The 24056-nt window shown below is 36.6% G+C and overlaps 1 protein-coding gene across 1 annotated transcript; it reads left to right on the forward strand.

Annotated features, from left to right (window-relative positions):
- Positions 1–474: 474 nt before the first annotated feature.
- Positions 475–23215, forward strand: LOC129567852 (uncharacterized). The gene is made up of 6 exons (XM_055445206.1): positions 475–1348; positions 1468–1641; positions 1742–2080; positions 20087–20343; positions 21229–21354; positions 21558–23215. The coding sequence occupies exons 1-6, from the start codon at positions 983–985 to the stop codon at positions 21955–21957; spliced, it is 1662 nt and encodes a 553-aa protein (XP_055301181.1). The 5' UTR covers positions 475–982; the 3' UTR covers positions 21958–23215.
- The last annotated feature ends 841 nt before the right edge of the window (positions 23216–24056 follow it).

Genomic DNA, 24056 nt, shown 5'->3' on the forward strand with positions numbered 1-24056 from the left:
AAAAGATACAGAAAATGACAAACATCACAAAAATTCGCACTTGAGCTCATTCACTTGCCAAATAAAGAGTTTACAATTTATTTCCGAAGAGTTATAGGAGGTTTACAAATTCATAGTCTCCAATGGCTAACATCGAATTGAAAATGAAATTAAATATTTTTTTCGCTCCAAAATTCCTCTATTATTCGAAATTCAAATCTATTATATCAAAATTCTAATTCTATGACAAAAAATCCGAAATCAAAATATTCCAATGAACATGGTCAGGTCAACATTGCATGTTTTGAATACATTTTATGACAGTTTGTTCATTTTTAACGGGCTCAATATACTTGTATAGTGTTAGTAGCTATAAACTTTTACGCTTTTATAACGTTTTTAGGCAGAGTGAATATGATTTAGCATGCACACTAATGCCATTCAGAATAGTCAATACACTTGTGTGTGTGTGTGTGTGTGTGTGTGTCCGTATGTGTCATAAAATCTTCAATAGGATTTTGCATCGCTATGGCGGACTATTGGAGAGGATTGGTTGCCGATTATCGGTAAAATAGCACAGTTCAATAGAAGCATTGTGTCACCCAAGCGCATGGTGAGCTCAAACGATATAGCAACATGCTTGTGTTCAAACGATGCCAATAACACAAAGATAGAGGCAAGTGGCAAAAAAGTTGAACAAAGACAAAAGATGCGATTCGCACTACTGTTAATCAACTGTCTAAAATAGATGTGTTGCAGTCATTCGATGACACGAGTTTAACCTGCGTCAACTTGTTACGCATTGCGTCGCAATTCAATTCACTGCAATATAATTTAGAAAATCAAAAGTGATCTAGTTTGTTCCGTTCGAAGAACGTGATTTAGGTTGAAAAAGTTCTTTTTGTGTTCAAAGGTGAAGAATTTCCTAGACAACATATTTGTGTTTTTGAGTGTCAATTTCCATTGTTTTTCATCGGAACAATTTTGCATAAGACACGAGCCAATGATGTGTTCTCGTGAAGAGCTGAAAAAATTGTTGTACGAGCTACTGTACCGGTTGGATCAAGTGGCATATTTGGGTGCAAGGACGCAATTTAAAGATGAGTGTAACAGTTTGAATTCACAAGCATATTCGGGCTACAACGACAAGATACAATTTGGCAATGGAAATATTCACTTTGAAAATATTCTACGCTTTCAAAAGGCATACATTCGTTATTTCGTGTTTGCCTCGGATCCGTTCACCGAATTCATTGTTCCACTCACATCATCGTCGCTGGCATTGTTCATAACAAACATTCTGGCGCGAGATGGGGCCGTGCCAAAATTACCTTATCACACATCACGTACCATTATCGAATTTTTGCAGGTTAGTTCGTCGGTGCAACCACGTTGCGCTCAAACACACAAACAATATACTCGCTTATAGACAAACGATGCCGGTGAGAATAACATTGAGCACATGTACTCACCACCTCATTGTTTCAGATTACACAAAGTCATGTGGTCGAACGGTTGTTGTTGCATTACAAGAGCGATTTGGTGAAAGTGATCAAGGAGCAACGATTGCCGTACAACATCGATGTGCTTGCACAGATTCGACGTGATTGTTACCATCAGAATTTCAGCGACCCAAATTCATTGCAGAACAGCCAAGTGCTCGTGAGAAGTATAGACACATTGGTGTCACGTGTTGCAAACTTTTCATTACATTTTCTTTTGAACAAAAAGTTTTGAGACAATAATTTTCGATGTTCCATAGGAAATCGCCGAAGAAGCGCAGCAGATTTTTTTTCAACAAATACTGCCCAAAACAGTTCACTACCAATCGATAGAGCACACACACGAAGAGTACGTCATTCAAGTGCCGATTCAAGGCACAAACATTTCGGTGGTGCAACCAGCTACGGCCGATCAAGTGATGAGCACAATCATGCAAGCCGGCCAAACCGAAACCATCATTCAGAATGTCGATGTGACAGCACCATTGTACATTTTAACACCCGGCGCTCCAGTCACCATCCAAATTCCGACAAACGAGAACGCCATACCAGTCGCTCCAGTCATCGAAATTCCCTTGCAAAATGATGTGGCAAACGAGGTAAGTGAATTTACACTCACAAAACAATGCAACAATCACAGTCACAACAGCAATTCAGTCAACCATTTCTCATCAGTCGAACAAAATCCAAGTCATAATGCATCACTATCCTTTGTACGCACATTTCTCTGACTGAATAATAAATGCATTATTGTAAGTGACACACAAAAATCCGAACAATTGAATAAATAATTGTTTTTTTTGTATTCGAGAGATTAATCTTGCGTCGCACACATTTCACATTGCAATGGATTTGTTGTTCGCACGCCCCATCCACTACTGTTACGCATTCATCCGATGTCATGCATGCATAATCTGTTTGTTTTTCCCAAAACGGATTCGATTGTCAACATTTCTGCCATGCCAATTGAATCAAGCGCTCAATCATTTGTATTTGCAGAGACGTTTTTCTCATTGCAAAAAAAAAATCAAACAAGCAAACGGCTGTAATCAAAGTAAATATGTAAATTGAGACAGTGGAAGGTTTTGTTTGCCAAAGTTAAGCTGACGATGATATATTTCCGCTTTTGAATTCAAACGCATTTGGGTTGCGTTTGTCAAGAATGCCAACGGGTTTCTGGCTCTTGTCTCTCTCTCTCTCTCTTTCTCTCTCATTGGTTCTGTCTCTGTCTCTCTTCTGAACAATACCGAAAATATTTTCATTCAAAACCAAAACGGTTTCCCGTATGCAAAGGATACAGTTATTTGTACAGTTAGCATGAGCTCGATGACCAGATTATATGGATGCAATCGAAAGTATTGGGGCACCGAGATTAATGTCTGCCGGCGATATAAACTACCAGAAATCACGTCTAAATGATCGCAATTTATGTTTGCATTTCGAATAAAAGTAACACTTTTGTCTGTGTTTGCACAAATGATTTGCATCCACCGAAAAATCTCCGTGCATTTGACTGACGAATCGTCAGCGACGATGGTTCGGTCTATTTGGCCTCATGACATCGCCGACTATGGTTTTGCCATGGAACATGTTATATTTTCTAACTCGGCGCGTATTTTGTGTAATATTTAATTTGCTTATCTGATTTACATTTTCTAACAATTCACACGCCAATTTCACAGCAAACTATAAATAAACAAAGCAAATTCTGCGAACTTGTTCTCAATTTACCACAGTATATAAAAAACGTTTTATTTATTTCGATTTCTAATATGAGTGCAAATTAATTTCGAATTAAAGTCATTGGATTTCATTGGAAAACGGCTGAATCAGTTGTTTTTTCCATATTCTGTCTCTGCACATAACAAAGACGAGAGACCCTTGTACAACAACAAAAAAATGATGGTGTGTTTTTGAATTTCCAGTTGACAACACAATCTGAATTGTGTTTGTAATTCGATACTCTTACAGTTTAATTAAAGATATTCCTCGTGATCAAGCCTCAGTTGGCGTATTGAGCTGGGCACCAAAAATAAAATTGAATATTCAATCTGTTTGTCAAATCGAATTGATCCAAAAAAGAAATGCACATTTCGTTCCATTCATCCAGCCAGCCACACTGTTGAGTAATAGATCATGCTCAATGCCAGATGAAATCAAATACAATCGCCCAAACGGCATGAGAACGAATTGTAAATTGTATCAAACAATTGAGGCGGTCGAGCTGCATTTTGAGCGGCACCGTAAATTTTTCGGAATATGAAATGGTGACAGTATTTAAGGATGTTATTTATGAAAAGCCGAAAAAAGTTATAGTGCATTTGAATGGAATGAATCGAATTTGGGTGCACATTTCGAAAATGGTTCGCTATTTTGACACGTGACAATGTGAACCCGCTGCACTGAGAAGAGTCTCATCTGGTTGGTGTGACACTCTTATCGCGACGACCAAAAATATTATTCAATAAGCCGACACGTGTACTCATAACCAGTCCTTTTGTATACTCAGTGTTACTGCACACTAATTCGGCATCTCTAGTAGCGACCACAAATTCGAAAAATTGTTTTTTTTCTTTCAGCCAGCCACCAACTCGATGGCTGTGTTGGTATACATTTTATAAATTGCCACAGTTTACGCACTCACTACATTTTAATGGGCCACTTTTCAATCAGACATAAAAATTAAATGGATTTTTCACTCAACCATTTACGAGTCGGAAAAATCGGTGCTGTCACGTTATAGTCGAAAACTAGCCCAACTGCCATTATTCAAAATGAGCGAGAAAGCCCAAGAGTTACTCAACTGTTAGTTTGTTCACGTGCGCATTCACATTAATTTTGGTGAAGCTTCTCATTTGTGTTATGAACACGCATTTAACCATAGTGCATTGATGCATCGCAAATTGATTTTTGGTTTGAGATAACGACATAACTTTTTGCCATACTGTTTATGTGTGTGTGTGTGTGTGTGTGTGTGTGTGTGTGTACTCACATCGAGTTACTGCATCGACGAACGACGAACGTGGCGCAGTGCAATTCAGTGAGTGTAAAGATTATAATTTAATTAAATTTCATGAAAATTGCATTTTTCAATAATACCAACGCCATTTATGCACATGAGTGTAACGATTCGAATGAGTAATGGCCGTGTGGAGCGCACTGAAAAAAATTTATTCGAATAACGGGTTTTTATGAACCCTCATTCGACGACATCAACTCTGTATTGACTGTGTGACTAATTAAAAACCACATCGAAAGATAAACGTGTTACTTTTATTTTTCCTCGGGAAATCGTTTAATTCGATTCAATTTTGGTTAGAAATTTATGCTATAAATTCAGTTTAGGTCGTGACTTTTCATTCGAATGTAAAGTTTACATTGTAAACTGATACTGTTCAAGGTCATCGAAAAAATTAAAATAGCTAATCCCTTCTAAATGTTATTCGATGAAAGAGAAAAAAAAACAGTTAATTGAAAGAATTAAAAAAAAAGTCGAGAGATTCATTGATAAATATTTTTTTTCAATCTGTCTACGAAGCGAAAAAAAAGTCGATTTGAATTAGCCAAATTAGGAGTCTGAGTAGCGATTATATGCCCATATTCATAAGTCGCAGTGCATTGTGTTGGCGTGGTGCTGAAACATGTCGACGTCAGTCAATTTAAACATTATCACGTAAAAAGCGAGTTGATTTCAACATATTCGACCGCACTTAACATCACAATTCACCCTCTTTTCTGAAAAATCACTCTCGTCGACATCATCGCTGCCGTCGACTTTGTATGCATATATACACAGGGCCATTTCTCACTTTGAGGTCGTGTGCAAACCTTGTACACTCGATGAATTTTCGAAGGGAACAACCGAACCAAAGAAACCAAACGTTCTACATTTAACAGATCTAATTTTGCACAAAGCAAACAACACAAGACGAGAAAAAAAAATCAGGATCCATTAATATTATGAGAATAAGAGCCAGGCCACACAGTTCCCGAACCAGTGTACCACACTTCGAACGGCTGACTCTTTTGTTTTCTTCCCACGTCGTTCGTTTGACGTAACTCGCACACACACACACATAATGCGATTTCATTTTAGATTTAGATGTAATCAAATATGCAATTTATCAAATTGATATTGATCAGATGCGTTATGATCTGGTTAAAAATGGATTAAAATAGGAAATCATATTCAGGCGCACAAGTGAGCCATTTCAAAGCCAACCAAGTGAATGTGCTGCCGACCGCGTTCCGAATTGATTCCAGACAAAAAGTAAATGAACTTGAAGGGGGAAATGAAACACATATAAAGTGAATTAATTTCTGTGGTAGACGAAACCTTGGGCACACTCCAATCAAAGATGGTATAAATTTTGATTAAGCAGACAAGCAATTATTTGAATGAAAAGAAAAGCTGAAACATAAACAGTCGAAATAAATTGAGTAAATGAGGAAATGGAGAAAAAATGAGACAGAAAACTATAATGCAATGCCAAAGAGGCCAAAATACAACGCAATATAACGCCAGTATTTATTTTTGCCAGAGAAAAAAAATGCAACCGGCCTGATTCGTTGAACTTTTCATAAAACAATTGATTTGACAGCATTCACAACAAACCGAATTGTGAGTGTTAAAAGAGACACATGTCATATGCGTTGAATAAAAATATATACTCCAACTTCATATTCGCAATATCGCATCGCATCCCAAATACAGTTACCATGTTCGAGCATATAAAATAGCATTGAGATACGTATATATGTATTTTACATCATCATCATCATCAGAACATAATTTGTTTCTGTGTCGCAGTTCTCATTCGCATTGTGTTTTTTTTTTGCTCTGTTCTCTGGTGGCATTCTTTATCAGACAAAGGAGACCGCCCAACATTTGTCGACGAAATGTCGATTTTGCTCAAATAATGCGAGTCTCGTGGAAACGGCTACGTTGAATGTAACATCCCCTTTCCCATACAAGCGCACATCGTACAGAAAATACCATATTTCCCCTTATACAACTGGAAGCGTGCTCTATTTTGCTATGTGTATGACTCTGGAATATGCCGGTTGTGTTTATATTCGTTCTAACGTACATTCCGTCGACAACTCAATCACATGCACGCACACTCGCACAGAGTCTCACACAACCGAACTGTTTATATTGCACACACTAAACGGCATTCAAACGATACCTCATGCACAACGAATCTCGGTCGGTTGCAAACAGTTTTGAGTTTAGTCTACGACGTTTCATCGTCGTGTTATGAATGATTTTGCGTTCGAGCGCTCAACGGTTAAATAGATTTTTCACAGATACACATCGAGTTCGCATTTTGTGACGTGCTTTTTCCTACGTGCCATTCGTCATTTTGCACATTAGTTTGTGTTTTTTTTTCTGAACACGAAAAATTAGAGAGACAACTTGTTGTTTATTAACATTTTATCGCATAATTCGCGCGCTTCAAGTGTTGTAACCAATTAAGAGGTAAATCAAAATTAAGTGTTTGCTCTGAAAATCAATTGCAATTGACATTTATACACATTGATCGCTTAAAAATGCATTCCTAATTGGAGAATAATTGAGACAGTGTCTATGAAGTGCGAGAGAGAGAACGAGCGAAAATAAGCGGCTAACGATCGACCACTCGAAATGCTTGTGTGATAAGAAAGTTGTAATTGAAAATAAAACATAAACGGAGTGTGAGAGAGGGAGAGAGATAGAAGAAAAAATATAGAGAAAACTATGTGCTTAATAACAGATTAAGAACCAGGAAGGAGATTTAAATTGTAAAGCTAATTACATGAACAACATGCTAGTCAAACTGTTGATTTTAAAAGAGAACAAATTTTTTTCCTACTTAACGATTTGCCGACCACTGAAACAAAACATTGTTGTGCATATTCTGAACGGAGCTAAACGTTTATCTTGATTCATTGTTGGCTTGAGAAAAATTTTGGTTCATTTTGTCTGGTGTGTATCGTCGTCTTCGTCGTTAAAAGGCAACCAAGTTGAACGAAATTGTAAGTAAATTGAAAAAAAATTCAATCTATACCATTTTATTGGATCAAATAGGTCATTTCCACTGGTACTTAAGCAATTGACGCATCAATCGGCGTTGTGGACAAAACACAAAATTCCCAGCGTTGACATCGAAATAACGGTCAATTACATTTCACATAGCACGTCACTTTGATTCAATTTAATATCTCGTTCACTCATGAAATGTGCCGTCCGACCATTCAAATGTTGATATACCTAATCTAAAGAGCATTTGTTGCACTGATCCGAATCATATCGACGTCGTAAAAATGCATTTTGTTTCATATAAAGCATAATTCCTAATAACCGTGAACGAGGCAATATTACGATTTTGAATTCGAAAAGGTCTGTTTAATCACGAATAGAGGAAAGAAAGAGCGGGAGAATGGGAAGAAGGAGAGAGAGAGAGCCACATCAGAATGAGCTAAGCGTGTAATGAACGAAAATATGTATTAGGGATCCCTTTTCACTGGGTAAAACATTTCAATATTAAATTCCAATCTAATGTCGGTGGTGTCATTGTATCAACAATATGAAAACATCGGTTCTCATAAATAGGCACATCTCTTAAATTGAAACCCACTCGCATCGCATCGCATCGAAATTGATAACTTTGAAAATAAAGAGGGATGAACAGAAAAAAAATTACCGTCAGAAATGGATATTTATTAAACAGAGGCAAAAAAAACGCATTCGGCTAATCGTTTTTGGCTTGAAATTGCTCGCACCAATTTTCGTTCACATGCGATTTAATTCAATTGTGTATGTTACGAAAACTGTTTGCGTTGGTTTCGCATAAATAATTAGTGCTTGTGTCTGTGTGTTGTACATCCTTGCAATGCCCAGAGAAAAAAAATCCCTCTCAATTTTTTGTCGATTAAAAAAACACGTTGTGGTTACTGTGTCGTGTGCATCGTTTATCATTTTCTCTTTTCACATCCCATCTAAATAGTCAAACGGGCCGGAGTAGTCGCGTTGTAGAATGATTCGGGAGTGGTGCGGTCATTCATCTGTGCCTCGAAGAGTTTAAATGACGAAATGGTCAACCAATCGAGAATAAACATTATTACTCATACCCACTCATGTAACCGTTTTATTGAAACGGGACTTTCTCTCTCTCTCTCTCTCTCTCTCTCTCTCTCTCTCTCTCTCTCTCCCTCTTTCTCGACCAGAAAAAAAAGTTTGACGGCCAAACACACAATTTCCATGCATTTGATATTTCCGCCGACATTCAAATCTGCATGTTTAATTTACCGTGAAAATTTCTTTCGAACAACGCAGCCGTTGAACGAACAAAGCAGCATTTATTCAAATCAAAGCCAAATAGCCGAAAATGTAGCTGAGCGAAGCGTTGTCATTTCAAAATTTACACATTGTTTGCCAAAAAAGAACAACGGGCCATTTGAAATTCGATGGCATTCCACAGTTATGGGACCAAGGATGTATGGAATGCAACTGTTATGTTGATCACTCACCAAACTACGATTGAACCACGAGTTTTTGTTGATACATTTCGCTTCGAAGCGGGCATACACAAACACAACTTTATTCTCAATCTGAAGACAGAAGCAAATCGTCGTTCTGATGAGAGAAAATCGTCATTTTTTCACTGTTTCAAAGATGATTCGAAATGAAATGCTTAATTTTTAATATTCGTTCAAATTGAAAGTAAATCAGGTTTTATTTCTATTTCCGTTGCATTACATCTTCTCAAACTACACTCTCCGTTTCGCACTCACTCTCACTCTTAATCTCGTGCACATTTTTTTCCCCAAAGATTCATTCACATTTTGCGACTGAAGCAAAAAAAATACTAAAAAGAAAAAAAAGACTCTAAAAGCCGGAAATAACAGCAGATTTTTTCTCCTCCGTTCTATTTTTTCCGGTTTGTTTCCAAAAACGATGCTTTTGATAGAGCGAAAAAAAACCGTTGTAAATTTATCAAGCCGACTCAAAATAAATAATTCATCAATGGTCTGATGAAAAAAGAGCGGGAACGAGAGCGAGTCTGCTGGTGCAGACGACCGATTCACAGTCATTCCATCAGGAAAGGGATATGGGCAGAAACAAAACACAATAACTCGAGTCGAGTTTGTTCATCGACAATTGTCACCGGAAAAAGACTAACGGACTTTAAATGCTGTTAAGTAGTCAGTGTTGGAGTTGTCTGTGTTGACGAAGTTAGTGAAACCAACTTGTATTTTTTTGCTCTCGTGTATGGACACACATGTTTCACCTGCATGCATTTTGCATGGATTACTCGTTTTTTGGGGAGGATTCGAATGCGACGACAATTCACATCTTTTATTTTATGAAATTTTTATATCGAGACCCGATTTTCGAGTCTAATATTGTGTTTTTTTTTCTCTGTGTGTGAGTCCAAAGAGAACATTTACCGCAATTTACCTGATTTGAAAATGGCTCAGCCTTGAATGCGATTGTTTCAAAGTTCATTCGCACACGTTTTCGAGGGAGGCCGAGGGGAATGGGAAAGTTGGAATTTTCGAGTAATCGTAATGTATATGTAAACACATGCTTGCATGCCATCGCATTCCTGTCGTTCGTACGTGATTACGCAACGAAAACTTGCGGAATGCCAAACGACCGAGATCCGTTGTTGTTTCGTAATTTTCTCATAACAAAGCATAATTTTTCCACAAAAGGATTCTACGGAACAAAACGCAAACACACACACAATTTGAAATATTTTCAACGGGGAAAATATTTGCCGCATGATGTGGTTTGGGGTTAAAAGACGATCATAAATCACATTTTGTGTCGCTGTGAAATGATTCGTTGTAATTTTGTTTTAAATCGGCTCATTATTCCGGAGAGACATATTTCCATGGAATGTTATAAATTTCTCTGTGACTCTTCCTCCTCCGCCCACGACACTCATATTCGCAAATTCATTGATAAATTGATTATGGATTATTAATCAAACCAAATGAGATTTCCTGTTAAATTCCTGTGGCCTTTGTGCGGAAAGCGACATGTCATGCATTTAATTATCGTGGTTTAGATTCATTAATTCGATGAAAATGTTGTTGGTGCACTTTTTGCCCTAATTAAACCATTTGCTAACGATATTCCGTCCATTATATAGCATGCCATTTGTCGAGCCATGCACATTTCGTGACACCGACACCGAATGCTATACCTGGAATTCAATAACTAATTAGAAATTTGGTGTATAACAATAATTTGTCTCCATTTCTAAAGACTACCTAAGGTATTTTCATTTGTAATTGAATACACTATCTCTATCGTGCCAACGAAGCACTCTCGCTCTTCATATCCCAAACTCGATGATTCGATTGCAATCCGAGATGAACATTCCGAAGAAAATTATTCGAATAATTTTCTCAAGAATTTCCAAATGCAGCCAGCACACCGAGGGAATGCTGACTCTGTGGTTGGCTATGCTAAGAATTTCGTAACAGAATCAGAAAAGCAAAAGGCAAAAATACAGCAAATTTCTCGAAAATTAAGTAAAGTATGCGTAAACAAAGTGCGGTGGTTTCGTATGAACCAATCGTTTCGCTTTGTGCATCTTCTTTCAAAGGATACGAAACTTTTCGCAAGCGGATTAAACATCAAGGTGGGCTCGAGAAAAATGATAAAATGATATATTCTGTATTACATGTGTGTGTGTGTGTGTGTGTGTGTGTTTTAATGTGTACATTTTGCAGTAATTAAATCCGACTGCCTTTGTGCCGCTCGAACGAATGGGTTGAACAAAACACCGAAACCAGTAACTTTGAAAGAGAAAAAAATTGCGTTTATTTCGTAAAATTTCGAGCCAAAGTATGCGTTTGTGTGGTCACGAATGTTTCAAATTCGCAAAGGAAACGGACCAAACGTAGAAAATTCTTTGTGTCGAAACAAGAAATAGTTTGTAAAATCTCCATATTAAATTAGCAGCACCGAAGCAAAAATCAAAAGAAAAGCGTTGAATGTTATGTGGAAAAATATCATACGATGAATGCAAACTTATTTATAAATTATGAGCGATAATCACGCACGTTCGCCGAAATTGTGTGCAGACGGGAGGGAAATCTCTCACGACAACCCGACAAAATTTAGTGCGGAACCCGAATGCACTCAAAGTTTTGGCCTGAAGATGGAAATGTGTTTTGTTTGAGAAAGAGAAAGAGAGAGAGAGAGAGCGCGCGTGAGGTGCACGACACCAATTTATTTCATTATGAACTCAAGCAGGCAAAATGACAGCACGAAAAATGCTAACAATTAGGTACATATTTCGTATGTTGACTGGTTTTCGCATTGACTAATTAATTATGAATTCTTTTTCCATTTCGTCTGTTCGAGCACCCAATATAATATATACTCAAGTCAGACGCAAACACGTAATTGCGCTTTCTCAACTAACTCATTTTGTGTTTGTTTTGCCGTTTTTTGCCCCGTAAACTTGTCCACGTGTAAATCGTACATATGCATCAAAAGTGTTTTGATTTCAAATTCCACTGATGTGAGACCGACTCTCCCGAGAGAGAGAGAGAGAGAGAGAGAGAGAGAGAGTTTGGTGCTCTGTTTGCTGTTGGTTGCCGGGGCGTGTGTGAGTGGAAGGCTTTAGATTTCATTTTGAAATCGAAATTTCAAGCTGTGTGAGGTCACCAAACCAATCTAATTGCGAGCGTAAACAACCGATCTGAACGATAGCACAAAGCTTCGTCGTCAACGACGACAGCAACAACAGCAGCAGCAGCAGCGAAAGAGACGGACTCAATGAATATTTGCCGAAGTCGCATTGATTATTATCGTACAACATTGAAATGCAGCGATAATCGACACAAACATCGGCACATTATATTATGCCACTTGAAATATGAGTGCAACCCAATTTGGTTTTTTGTTCGTCTTTCGTCCGTGTTTTCCAAATGAACAACACCAATTAATTATAACATTCAGCGTCTTTTCACTCTGTTGACACTACTTCTTTTGTTTTGTGTTATTGTTCACTCGGTTGAGTGTAGTTTTTATTTCCCATTTGTATATTTGATTTGTTGTGATTTTTACAACTGATAAAATGCGCGACGATGTTAGCTCTAGATTTACTAAATACCCAAATCCATATCATCTACGCTCGTTTGTTTGCGGTAATGTGATTAAAGCTGCAGTTTTTTTCAGCTCATCTGTACGTCGTTTATTCCGTACAAAAATAGCTAGATGAAGGCATGTGAATGAATAATACCAACAAAAAAAAACACTCATAAAATGTGTTAATTCCAGATGATAAATCTCACGGAATAAAAAAAAAGTGTTTGCTGAAGAAAAGTGACATCGGCATTTCATGTAACTCTTTTCATTGGTGTGCTAATTACATCGGCAAACAGGAGACTAAACCAGACAATGTTGTCTGCATTTATAAGCGCTCTTATTAGAACGGCACGAAATACAATCGCTTGAATGAATAAACAGATTTCTGTGATGTTTGCACAAGTCATATATATATTGGCGATAACAAGACATTTTAGTTTTGAGTTGTTGAATATATTTTTGCTTACGCTCATCACATAGTCTATCGCTTACTAACTCCTATTCATTCGTATCGTTCAGTCACTTGCGCTCTCACTCACTCATTTGTTCTCTTCTGTGAAACGCACAGCATTATGCTCCGGAACGTGCCATAATTGTAGCTGGATCGGCTTGTTTTACAATTATACAAACGGAAAACATGTTGGAAATGCAAAGAAATGAGTTATCATAAATAGAATTTAAGTAGAAAAACAGTTTTTACAAGCAACAACACACACACACACACTCTCCGTCTAATCTCAAAAGGCATAATTCGTACTCTAGTGCCTATGATAGTTGAAACGATCTATGTATTTACCGAAGATGGAGTGCCAAGACTAAACATACTAAATAATTATTACGTTAATTATTTGTGAACACACACAAAACATTCAATCATCCGCTTTAACGGCACACCATTGCACCGTGTGTATTCTCAACACTTGATTAACAAACCAAACATTATGACGTGTGATATTGTATTTATGTTGATATTCCACACCTTCCGTTCTCTCACAGCAGCAAAGTAACGCGGTGTGTTTCTAAAGAGGATTCACAGTCGACGCGTTTTCAAAGAGTAAGGCACTTCCGTTTGGACCCAAAAACCATTTGTAATTACACTTGAGCACTTATTTTTCGGAGAAAACACCCAAATTAACCACATGCGGCGCCAACGCTCAAGAATTTTCATTCAACTTGACACTGAAATGATATTACACGAGCTAAAGCTGGATTTAATAAACACTAATCGACCATTATATCAACTTGACTCTTGTGAACGAGCGAATCAGCTCCGTACAGAGGACCGAAAATCCACATAAAATTACGCAATTTTATGTGACCATTTTTGGTGGAACATGGAATGACAAGTTTATTATTTTGGTATAAGTGCCATTTCAATTGAGCCGAGCAATTATATTTGTTGTATCAAGTGATCATTTGTTAATGAGTTGAACAAGAAAATATTGGAATTGAATAGAAAATCTGTTCGAAAAATGTAAACGAAATGAAAAAATGTTTGTTCGGATATTTTAAAGTAATATTCGGAAATGTTGAAGAAATTCGAAGCATTTTTTTTTCACTATGCTACCAAAAATGCCATAAGATGCATGCATCAAGCCATTTGAAATGCCCAAAAAAATAAATTAAAAATGCAAAATAATAATCTTTAGTAGTCATTAGAATCTAATGTTTTCCTAATATTCATTTCATAATGTATTTTTTTTTTCTTTGTTCCTCATCCATAATTATTTTCTTTTAATTTGAAATGCTATTTCTAAAGCCTTAAGTAAACAAGGGCACTCATGAATTCCGCAAAGAAGCAAACTATGAGTGTGTTTCCCGGCACACATGTGTTCCTGCTGCTCGCTATGAAATGTTTCAAATGCCAAGGCCTAGGAACATGTCGAATGGAATAAGGGGAGTAATTGTTGAGTGTGCATGTGTGCAAATAAAATGGATCGAGAGAGAAAGAAAAAGGGCGATGCATTTGTTTCTTTGATAATAATCAGTGTGTGTGGCTGGCCCGTTCAAGTGTTCTTATTAAGCCGATGCAGTTTTCCTTATACATGTGTAATGTAATATTTAATTTCTATTTTGCGAGGGACAATTTCCACATTTCCTTACCTCTCTGGGTTTTTTTTCTTTCTCTTTTTCTATTTTCTCTCAAATCGCTCAAAGCTAATATAATTAAATAAATATGCCAATGTTGTAATTTAACTGGCAGTCAGTTCGTTTTTCGCATTGCTTTGCGCGTAGCCAAAGTGCATGTGATTATTAACGCCATAAAAACTTAAACATGTGTTAAATGCTTGAGTCAACATGAAACGCAATGGAAAATTTAATTTAACAAGAACAGAAAAAAACACACACCGCACATAGCCGAGGCAGAGAGAGAGAGAGATCCGCGACGATACTCCCTTCCTTGTGTTGGTTATTGGCCAGACTTCGTGCTTTTCCAACATATCAATTACTTGACGACCATAACAAACAACGAAAGGAAAAATATTATGTCTCGAAAATAATTTCATAATAAGAAACGATAATCATAGAGAGGAAAAACACACTAAACCGTCATGGTGCAGTATAAATTTATTCGTTGAACTGTAGTAAATTATTATGCAAATTGTTGGTCAGGAATTCGTTGGTTTTGGTGCGCGCACTTTAACTTTATGATTATTACTCTGGTGGTTGCATATCAAAGTGTCGAATCTCGAAGTGATTCATTTACAATTGTTCGTGAGTGCGGAATCGGATTTGGAGCAAACGAATAAATTTCAAGACCCACTTCAGGTAGCAAGCACACTGCTCCCAGTTGAAACCACACTCGACAAGGATTTTAATTTTCTCATTTGCAAACACTAACTGTGAAAATGGGAATGTTTATTCATAATTGGTTTTTTGTTTGAAATACAACAAAGCGCTTCACATTAGAGAAGCAGAAAAAAGAGATGATTTTTACTCCAACTAAACACTTATCTCAATGAATTACCAAAGCAAATAACGTGGGTAAATGACGATGAACACTTTTGCCCTGAATGAGTTTTTATGAAACATAAAAGTAAATGCAACAGCAAAGGCAAATGTGTGCGCGGGTTTGTTTTAAGCGATTCCATTCTAAATGGAAAATTAAATAGTATTTTAATTTTTTTTTCGAGATTATTAATGAATATGAACTGATATCGTCCATTCGATTGAACGATTAGGAAGTAACTTAGCACATAGAATATTTTCGAAAAAATGAATGGGCTTAAAATGAAGCAAAATATTTTGAATATTTTGCTTGAAATTCTCCCCCAATGAATTTTGAGAAAAGTTGTTTCTTTTCGAAAAAAAAAATGGTCGAGCGCAATAATTTTCTAGCGTTTAAAAATAGATTGAGAAATTTTTAAGGCAAAGCCCATTTTTCATGAAATAAAAAATTATGAAAAAGCTAATAAATTTAATTTTTCATTCCATCATTTTTCGAATGCAGTACCAATTTATCAAACTGGTTCACTGCAGATGTCGGCCTATTCCACTATTGCACAATTGATGCTCCAGTTTTAATTTCATCCATTCCACCGCTTTTTCTAAAATGCTCATCATTATTTTTTTTTTAATCGGATTGAAATGCCGGCCAGTTTTGTACAAAATATAAAGACAAACAATTTATACGAATGACAAAACGTATTTAGTATTTTCCTTCCGACTTTTATTCATTCGGGCCGGTATTGTTATTGTTCTTGAGTGCATAATTCATTTTTATGACGACGCACACACACACACGAACACGAACACAAAGTGCGACAAGCTACGGCGGACCCCCATAAAAAAAAACCTTAGTCACACAGAATATAATATCCTTTATTATTGTTCTGGTGGATTAAATACGGAATTAAAAAGGGATGATTTATGCTGTCAAAAAGAAGAAGAGACTGCATTTTGTCGTTGTACCATTGTGAATGGCGTGAATAAAATGTAACCAATTTTTTGTTGTTGCCCAATTTGAAAAGGTCTCAAAGTGACGATCCAAAATGATTTGATTAAATAAAATTATTTCATAAGGGTACGTTTTTGATGGTTGAATGTGTCAATGCGCTCATGCTGAATGTATCAAATGCAGCGGCATATTCTTCCGAACATTCCCTGTGTTTCAATGGAATGGTTGAATTGGATTAGGAAAATTTCACACGAACCGAAATGGTTGACACGAATTTGTCTTGTTGATCATAATAATCGATGTTTGGTATTTGCTTATTAGCAGCAGATATGTCGAATAACTCGTTTGTGGTGGCAATGCATAGATTGAGAAATGAGAATGTGTCAAATGCAATTGGTATGCAAGACAGACATATCTAAGATTAATAACGGCCCGTATGAGAGAGAGAGAGAGAGAGAGAGAGAGATGCTGTGATGCATTGAATAAATCGAATAACACCAAGGAATCATTCAAGAAAAATTCCAATGTGTCAAGCCAAACCGCAGCGAATAATGCGATGATTTACGAGAATTAGTATGTCATTAGATAATTGCATAAATACAACGTTTTACAGTTAACAATCAATGGTTTAAATTAATTGATACCTTCGAAAGTGCGATGGATGGAATTCATTAAATGCAAACCAGTTTGTTTAGAAGCATCCCGTAATTAAAACGAAACATTGTATCGACGCATGTTTGCTGATGATTAATGAAGAAGGTGTGATGCGTATGTGTGTCTCTGTGTGCGTGCGTGTGGTATCACTTACACAAAGCGATTAGACACTGATCTGAATCGGAAATGTAGTAATAAAGCGAATTTGATATTAATGAAATTATTTCGACCGCAAAACCCCCGCCGTAATAATGACATTATTGATGATTGGTACACCGTTGGATATATCAGCATGGAATAGGCACCAATTCACACTTTTAATTATGCGTAATGATTTGTGCATACAGTGAAACAGTGTGGCAAAATCAAACCTATCAACCGCTTCCATATTCACCTATTCCGATGATTCACCGCAAATGGGCTCAGACATCAGGCACATGCAAAACATGCACATATGCCATATCGGTGATGACGATGCTCCATGCTCGTATGCATCGAATCGATATTTCGGAATGTGTTGTTTGGAAATTTAATGTGTAATAAGTGGTAGTGCTGAATTTGTATAATAAATAATAGAGCATGTTCAGTGGTAAAATAAACATGGCATATGCTTTTTGCCATGTAAAACACGATTTGAAGCGTCTCTGCAACCGTTGAACCTGTTGGCATTCGCTTGTTTATTAGTGCTTATATGAAAAAAGATACAACATCCGTGCTCATGCTATGCACCGCTCTCTCTCTCTCTCTCTCTTTATTCCTCTCTCTGTCGATTCGTGGCTCCCTTTGACAGCGCTCATTTTCGGTTCGATTTTCATTCGTTTGGCAAATGACGGGCGTTTCGATGAGAGGTGTTTTTTTTGTTGTTGTTCAAAAATTAATTTACAAACGTGCTCTTCATTTCGTCAATTACAAAGAGTTTTGAGTTTCACACGCTTAATGATCAACATGTTAAAGCATTGAAAATCAAACACATGGCTCCAGTTACACATTCGAATTCACACAATGCACATGTAATTTTTAATTGCGTCATTCCAACCTACTTTTTTTCTCTCCTTCAATACTCGTCAGACTGCAATGACACATGAAATCCAAAACAGGACTTGTTTTGCTCGCTTCGACTGAAGAGTCATCAAATTAAAAATGCTGCCGCTTGTGATTAAAGCGAATTGTCGAACAAACAAACAAACAAAAACAGAACTTTGCTGAAATTTCAGTTGCATTTTTGTAGCCTTTGATGAATTCGCTTTTTCTAATCGAAATTCAAAAAATTCCACAAAAGAAACATTTTTCTCGCAAACACTTTTTCCATCATCACCACAACAACAGCACAATTTCTACGGACGATGAAATAAAACAAACACATTATTGTTGTGTGTTTGCGTTTGTTATTTGTTGTTGTATGTAATAAAATGTTCTGTGCACATTTTACACATAAATCTATGTGGCGAAAGAGCGCGCATCGCGCACATAGGCAAAAAAAACTTTCTTTTCAACGAGTTTGATGGTTATTTCCCCTTCGCTTGCACCGTACCGTTTTATTTATCGCATCATGTGTTGTTGTTTTTTTTCGCGCGCGCACTTAAATACGCTTTTTCATTCTTTTTTAAATGATAAGAAAGTGATGTGATGTATTTGGTAGACTGAATGTACGTGCGGGATGTGGAAACAAAGCCGAGAACCAGCGTATTTTTTTTCTTCTTCTTCTCCCGAATGTAAGGGAGTGAAAAGTTAGACATGAGATTTCTCAACGCAATAGCGGAAAAAAGGGTTCATTCTTTGGTGTGTTGATGGTGGGTCCAAGAAAATTTTATTTCACCGATTTTCCACATTTGAAATGTACACGCCAACAATAACCACCCACTTATTTAACTCGTTCCCATTGTCTTGTCGAAGTTTTAAACGGAATTTTCGGGTGCAGTCCAAATCGAAAAAAAAAGAACAGGAAACGAAAACCGAGAAATAACAGTCGAATCCTGTACACAAAGTATTGTGATGAATGGCTGAGCACGGACTTGAATGCGCTATTTAACGGTGATGAGAAAACGTGATTGCCGTTTTCTTTTCCATCCGTTTCCCTTGCTCTCGTTCTCGCTCAAGTCAACATAATGTTTTTGATCTTGATTTCCATGGTTCGGGTGTGGAAAATCACAATCACATCAGCCGTAAACAGCAGATTTGTTTCGGTAAATTGACGCAAAACATAAACATAAATATTTTAAAATTTTTCACAAGCAATTCTCTCTCACTCTCGTTGTCGATGTGATTCTGGTTTGCATTTTGATTTGAGCAACTCGTTTGGAATCATGTCATTTCTTTTTTTTTCCTTTGAAATTCGTTCCAGAACAAGTATGAAACAGATATTTATTCATTTTTCTTCACGAAAAGAAAACTTTGCGCATTTATTTTCCGTTGAAACGATTCGCGGCGCGAAGTTTGTGTCGCATTTTAAGGTAAATTCTGCGGAACGTATTTAACATTTGCAATTGTTTCTGTGTCTTGATTGCGTTTTTTTTTTCAAAGGCATGAAACAAAGAAAAAAACATGCAATTTTCAAAGTAGTTCCTAACTACGATTGTCCTCGATAAGTGGGCAACTCTTTAGCAGTTCATTATGCAAACTGCGAGACATTATTTTTTCTGTGCCGTTCAACTTTGTAATTAAATGCGTCGCCAATTGCTACTTACGATAATTACGAAAAACAATAATTCAAGTCGAATGGGAAAACGATTCACGATTTCATGTGAAAATTAGCATTTTGAGGTTGTTTTGAGCATTTCCCTAAGTGGCTTATTTGGAATTTCCTATTTTAATTGCGAATTTTTTCCTTTAATTTTTCTTTTCTGCATAAATGTTTCCTTTTTTCTTAACAAATCGTCTCCTAATCTGGAGAATGTTTTTCATTTATTTGTGCGAGCCAAGAGAAAGTCAATAATCGTTTCGTTTTCAAAATCGTTGCAGAGAATGACCATGGATATTGGTAAAACGGAAATCAGCAGTGTAACAGGCACAGCGTCGAATCCATCGCAGATATCAAACCATCAATTGTGTGCTGGTTGCGGCAAACCGATCCAAGATCGTTATCTGCTCAAGGCATTGGATATGCTTTGGCACGAGGATTGTTTAAAATGCGGTTGCTGTGATTGTCGATTAGGCGAAGTCGGTTCCACATTATACACCAAAGGAAATCTAATGCTGTGCAAAAGAGATTATTTAAGGTGAGTAATTCATACGGTGCTATGCTGCAATATGCAAAACATATGGGGAGGGCGGTAGCATTTAGTGGCTTCCGAAGATTGTGGTGTGTTCGAGTCGAGTCAACATTTTGGCCATAAATTGTGCATCAATAAGTTGGTGTCAAGACTTAATTCACCAGAAATAGGAAAAATTTGTTACTGTTTTGCGGCGGATATGTGATTGTTGGCCCATTCACAACAAGATGCTTATTCAAAACATTTTGCCTTAACCGCAAATGGACAATTTGTTGCTGATTTATGTACATTCACACTTGGTGTTTTATTTAGAACAACCACACAGGTACACTGTCACGGAGAGCATGTGATTTTGATCCGATAAACACGACCATTTACATTAGCATGTACCACAAACAGAATACACACGTGAAATGTTTACCCAGAACGATGTTCTCGTTATTAGTTTGAGGAATTGTACACTGCATTCGTCTTATCTTGACTTGTAAAGTGAATTTATTGGATGTGAGTACATGACGTACTCGTGTCACAATCCAATAGACTGATTCTGACATTATTCACACCTCATTCTTGAAGTGAGTCATTGTGATGATAAAATCAGCTTTGCCTCGAGCAAAAAGTGGGGATGGAAATCAATTGGTTGCATCGCAACAATAATTCAAGGGAAAATCATACCAAGAATCGATGGAAAAATTGCTAACATGATGAAATGGAATATGAAAAATTAATTCTTTGTAACAATTTTTTCCAATTTTCTTCAAAAATGGTCAATTTTTTTGGGAGATAAAAGAAAATTGCTTTAAAAATCCCAAATATCTTCGCTTTTTCTAATTTTTCTTTGGAGAATTTTTAAGTTTGTAAACAATAATCCAATTTTTCTTATTTTTCAAGGTTATTTGGGAATACGGGTATGTGTTCGGCCTGTAACAAAGTGATTCCGGCGTTTGAGATGGTGATGCGAGCACGAAACAATGTTTACCATTTGGAGTGTTTCGCGTGTCAACAATGCAACCACAGGTGAATTACATTTATTTGATGATATATCCAACATTTATGATCAAAGACCACATTTTGGTTCACATTTTTATCGAAATGTTTCAAATCAACGATCATTCTTCTCCAATGTTGAATTTTTCCTCTCGATTGTCAATTGAAAGAGGAATATACACATTTCTCAAGTGTTTACTGATTCAATTGTTTCTTTTGTTTTGTTCCATTAGATTTTGTGTTGGTGATCGATTTTACTTGTGTGAAAATAAAATCTTGTGCGAGTACGACTATGAGGAGCGATTGGTGTTTGCATCGATTGGAAATCATCCGATGATGAAGCGCCATGCAAACACAATTGCCCAGAATCCACCGCCACCGTACACAAAAAGCAGTCCTGGCAATATGCCAAACGGAACCAATGTGAATAGTGTTTCGCCCATGCAACAGCAAGTGATGGGAATGGATCAAACACAGTCACCGCACCATCATCAACAGGCTCACATTCAACAGTCAAAAATGCAGCACGATGATCACAACAACAACAATCATGGTCCAGCCAATGGTGGTAGTTGCGGCATAGCTGCCAATCAATTCAATGCGCCACTCATGAAAATTCCGCATAGCGCCTAAGCTCACACGCACTGCAGATATTTTCTCAACTGGCTCAAAAGTATATAAAGTACTGTAATTTTTTTTTTTGATTAATTTTAAGATATCCAAATACGTACAAATCCAATGAATGGATTTGCATTCATAACCAATGCCAAAACACGAACAAAGGCCATATTTACACATTGTGTGTAAACGATAAAAAAATCATGAAAATAATCTCAATTTGCTTAGGAATTATTGAGTAATTTCTAAGATCTATTCGATTTCCTGTTTTCTTTCGGGAATTCGATTAAAACGTACTGAAACGAAACTGAAATGACTCCACTTTTTGTTCCAGGAGTTCAAATCGATGTAAATTATCAGTAAATTGATTTTTTTTTAACTAGAAAAAGAAATTTTTTTTTCATTAAATTTCCTTCTCATTTATTCATTAATTAACTTCTTTGCTAATAAACAAGAATTCGTTGGACAGTTTGCAGACGTTAGCTATGTTCACAAGTGAGTCTAGATCAATTGCATTGAATGTGCACTGCGGTCACTGACAAATGTAACATGCGCGGCTTTGTTATTTGCCGGTACTCGAGTCGATTCGATAAAAAAAAAGAATCAGAAATGCCAACGAAATTAAACAGAAGCGATTTTTGATTTGAACCCAACGTTCAAAACTCGTTCGAAGCCGAAACCGTTTTGACTAGAGTCAAATTGTGTACATTTCCGACCAGAGTTGGAGTGTAACACATTCAAACGGGCACACGTCGTCTTCGAACAGAGTAAAGCGAAGAGAAAAAAGATAAATAAACCCATCAACACATAATTTTTGTTGTTATTGTGATATTTGTTGAAGAAAAACATTTAAGGAAGAGAAAAATAGCATTTTATTTAAATGAATATTTGAGGATAAAACGAAGATGGTGAAAAAGATTTAAGTTAAATTTGTAAATATACGCTATAAACATTCTATCTCAAATTAACGCTCATTTCAAACCCCCCAAAAAATAAAGAATAGTCGACTGAATGTTGTTTATTTCGAATATACATCGAGGAAGTACTTTTCTTCCGTCAGACAAACGATTTCATAAGAGAAGAAAAACAAATTCCGTGAGAGAAAACAAAAATATTGACAGAAAAAACATATTCACACATCCGAAACTGTTGTCTAAATCGTAAACCAAATAAAGAAGCGAAAAATATCGTGAAATAATCTTAATGTACAATTCAGTATTAAATGTGGAGCGAAACAATTGAGCCAAATAAATAAAAATAATGGAAATGGAAATTGTGGACTTTTGATTCATTTTTTTTGCAGAGATTTTCCTTGATAATTCTTTATTTTTACAGCCTCCTGTTCTGGATTTAACCATTTGCAATGGGTTCATTCGTTTTTTTTTTATTGCAGTGAGCAGACAATTTGAGTCAACCGTAAGTAACCCACCTACTTTGGGTCATTCGAAATAGAATATCTTGCCACTTAATGGATCTCTTTTAAGTAATTAAGTGAAACTGAAACAAAATGCGAATGCCCAAGAAATATGCGTTCATTAAATCTGGTCATCCCTTCGTTTGTTCGTTCTTTTTCTCCACATTTTCGACCGCATTAGCAACAGCGACTAATTTAATGCAATTAATTTGCATTAAGAAATAACACCTTAATAAAAATTCATCCAGGAAACCGTTGCTAGTCGTTCTTCAATGTCCCGAACAATTGCAGGCAAACAACAATTTCTTTTAACGACCGCTTTGTGCACGGCAAACGATCCTATTCTTCAATCAACGAGCGGCACAAAGGAGTGTATCATTTTCACGCATATTTCTGGATGAATGGAGACGAGAGTAAGAACCCCATGGAAAAAAGGGTTACTTATTGTAATTATGAATACATTCACTCACTCACTCGGTGCCACTGCAATCATTTTTATATTCATTCATTTCGTGTATGCAAATAAGCCAAGACACACACACACTCTCTCTCTGTCTCGTTTGCTTGAATGTAGTAAATCTTTATTAATTGCAAAAATACAGCATTCCATCTTTTTGGGTGTGCGCTGTGCTGTGTCTGTGGTGAATATCAAATGCAGATGCAACCTTAACGAGCACAAAGAAGTGTGAAAGTGCGTGGT

The sequence above is a fragment of the Sitodiplosis mosellana genome, unplaced genomic scaffold (genome assembly GCF_009176505.1).
Source record: "Sitodiplosis mosellana isolate CC-2019 unplaced genomic scaffold, AAFC_SMos_1.0 Smas_scaffold_13, whole genome shotgun sequence".
NCBI classification, from domain to species: Eukaryota; Metazoa; Arthropoda; class Insecta; order Diptera; family Cecidomyiidae; genus Sitodiplosis; species Sitodiplosis mosellana.